The sequence below is a fragment of the Pelodiscus sinensis genome, chromosome 18 (genome assembly GCF_052426305.1).
Source record: "Pelodiscus sinensis isolate ZL-2025 chromosome 18, ASM5242630v1, whole genome shotgun sequence".
Taxonomy (NCBI): domain Eukaryota; kingdom Metazoa; phylum Chordata; order Testudines; family Trionychidae; genus Pelodiscus; species Pelodiscus sinensis.
In genome coordinates, this window is record NC_143069.1 from 33,393,122 (window position 1) to 33,396,288 (window position 3,167).

Consider the following 3,167-nt stretch of genomic DNA (forward strand, 5'->3'; position numbering starts at 1 on the left):
ATGGACAACACCAACTGGACGTCCGTCTCCGAGTTCGTACTCTTGGGATTGTCTGAAATCGAGGCCCTGCAGCCACTGATCTTCACAGGGTTCCTGGTCACCTATCTGCTGAACCTAGTTGGCAACTCCATGCTTGTGGGGCTGGTGTGGACGGACCCACAGCTCCACAGCCCCATGTATTTCCTCCTCAGCCAGCTTTCCATGGTGGACATAGGCATGGTCTCATTCATCCTGCCCCAGGCCTTGGTGCACGCCCTGAGCCAGCACCGGGCCATCCCCTTTGCCAGCTGCATGGCCCAGCTCTTCCTCTATGTGGCGGTTGTCAACATGGAGGGCTACCTGCTGGCTGCCATGGCCTACGACCGCTACGTGGCCGTCTGCAACCCGCTGCGCTACGCTGCCCTGGTAACGCGGTCCCTGTGCCTCAAGATGGTGGCCGCCTCCTGGGCCGTGGTGATCCCGCACGCCCTGCTGTACGCCGTCATGGCCACCCGGCTGCGTTACTGTGGCAACCGCCTGCAGCACTTCTTCTGTCATGTGCCATCGCTGCTGCGCCTCTCCTGCACCCGGCCCATTGTCCACGAGCTCGTGGTCTCCACTGAGGGTGTCTTGGTGGTGGCAGCCCCTTTCGCCTTCATCCTGGCCTCCTACGCCCGCATTGGGGTGGCCGTGGCCCGTCTACGCTCTGTCCAAGCCCTGCGCAAGGCCCTGTCCACCTGCGGCTCCCACCTGACTGTGGTGCTGCTCACATACGGCAGCGTGGGCTGGCTCTACTTCCACCCAGACTCCAGCACCACCCAGCAGCAGAAACAGCAAGTGACCTTCTTGTACACCTCCGTGGTGCCCACCCTGAACCCCCTCATCTACAGCCTGAGGAACAAGGACGTTTCCGCGGCCCTGAGGAGGGCAAAGAAGAAAATCTTGACTTGGGGCAGCTGAGTGCGTCTCACAGTTCCATCGCGGCCCTGGGCAGGGACTTTCCACCCAAGAGGTGTGTGAGGATGTCGTGCAGGTCGATGTATTTTAGATCCGAGGCAAACTAGGACACTCCAGAGAGACTGAACCACTTTTTCATTTATTGCAAGCTTTCAGCAGTTAATCTAGTTGGTTAAGTTTTACACGCCTTAAAAAATAACTTCTTTACAATTTAAACCTTAAATACTATGCATTTTGAAAACTATGAGTACAGCACAACATAACAGAAAAGCCATTAATAGAAGATTTATTATAATACAGGATCTTGCAAAAACCACGTGCTTGGTGAATAGTTTTATGGCTGTACCTTGAATTTTGGCTTATCCGAATGTACCAGTGCAAGGTTCCTCCCAATGTTCTTGGCGTGGTCTCACTGGACCGTGCTGAAGCTGCAGGATTGTGCAAAAAACATTCCTGCCTCTCCAACCTCCTCCAGCCTTGCCTGCGTGCAGAGTTAAGACGGGCCTGGGTTTTGCTTTGTTAGAGATCTGTACTTTGGGCAGGGCAGACATTTTTATTTTAGTTAAGGCTCGGCCATCCTCTACACTCCCCCCCCCTCGACCATGTCAAGTCTGTGTTGGTAAAAACATTTGGCCAGGAATGTACCAACTTAACTGCACTTTAATACGAGCCACACGAGAAACCCTTTTTGGCTACCTCTGGTATTCAAAATGATTAGCAGCTTAGAGTCTCTGCCGTACAAGGGACACAATACATTTTCAAAATTCTGATAACTTTTTTAAAGTCCTGCTTCCACAACATACAATATCCTTTTTTACAACAGACATTGCACATGCCATAAAAATGCACATTTCTTCCATAATTTCACTTCTATAACTTCGGCCATAACAATTTTCACGCAAAGAATAACCTTTCCTTTTGTGCTCACAGAGCTTTCATTTTCCGTTATTAAGGTGATAGTCTGGTTACTCAGAGACCTTAAGTGTTTCTGATGTTACCGGTTTTTCGTAATTTTTTCTTTTCATTGCTATTTTGCCAAGAAACAAGAAATCCAGAATACTCCAAAATCTGAACATAAGCGCAGCTAGACTGGGTCAGTCCAATGGTCCATCTAGCCCAGGGTCCTGTCTCCTGATGGTGGCCAAAGCCAGGTGCCCCAGAAGGAATCACCAATTGATCCATCCCCTATTGCCTGTTCTGAGCTTCTGACAGAAGCTAGTGACGTGATCCCTGCCCATCCTGGCTAAGAGCCACTGATGGACCTGTCCTCCATGAACATACCTAGTTTGTTGGTGAACCCTGTTAGAGTCTTGACCTTCAGAACATCCTGTGGCAAGGAGTTCCATAGGCTCACTGTGCGTTGGGTGAAGAAGTACTGCCTTCTGTTCATTTAAAATGTGCTGCCTATTCATTTTGTTGGGTCACCCTTAATTCTGATGTTACAAGAAGGATCAAATAGAATGTCCTTATTTAATTTCTCCACACTGGTCATCCTTTTAGAAGACCTCTACCATATCCCCCGAGATGTCGCTGTTCCAAGCTGAAAAGTCTTAATAAATCTGTACTACTAGAGCAGTTGTTCCATGCCCCGAACCATTTTTGTTTTCCTTCTCTGCACCTTCTCCAGTTCCAATACGTCTGTTTGGAGGTGGGGCAACTATATTTGCACGCAGTACTCAAACTGTGGGTCTACCATGGATTCATACAGAGGTCGTACGATATTATAGAATTCTCGAACTGGAAGGGACCTTGAGAGGTGATCGAGTCCAGTCCCCTGCCCTCATGGCAGGACCCAGTACCATCTAGACCATCCCTGATAGATGTCAGGATTCAGGTGGCAGGCCCTGGCACAAAGTAACCACAGCTTGCTGGGTCATAGCTTATGCCGTGCCTTGTGAAACGAGGTTTACCAGAGCGGCCAACACAAGCTTCCCTTGTCGACCGTGCCGCATCTAGACTGCCGCGCTGTGCCAGATCAGCTGATCGTCGGCACAGCACGGCAGCCATTTTTATTTTAATGAAAAGGGGATTATTTAAATCCCCGCTTCTTTGACTATACCGAGTAAACTATTTTACATGGCTCCGTCGACAGAGCCATGTGCTCTAGATGTACCCCAGGTGTTGGTATCCAAGTAAACCCATTCCTGACCAGAGAGGGAGGCAGAAAAAAGCCCAGGGGTCTCAATCAGCTACATAAACGAATTCCCGAGTGGTTGTACAGGAGTCTGCTG

At 49.9% G+C, this 3,167-nt stretch overlaps 1 protein-coding gene across 1 annotated transcript; it reads left to right on the forward strand.

The window, feature by feature from the left end:
- LOC142823709 (olfactory receptor 1f45-like) lies at positions 1-1,028 on the forward strand. Its single transcript, XM_075914906.2, has one exon. The coding sequence runs from the start codon at positions 1-3 to the stop codon at positions 937-939; it is 939 nt and encodes a 312-aa protein (XP_075771021.2). The 3' UTR covers positions 940-1,028.
- Positions 1,029-3,167: the final 2,139 nt, after the last annotated feature.

Bases quoted from the DNA above. Each gene is read 5' to 3' on its own strand.
- LOC142823709 (XM_075914906.2), top strand. From the start codon at position 1: ATGGACAACACCAACTGGACGTCCGTCTCCGAGTTCGTACTCTTGGGA.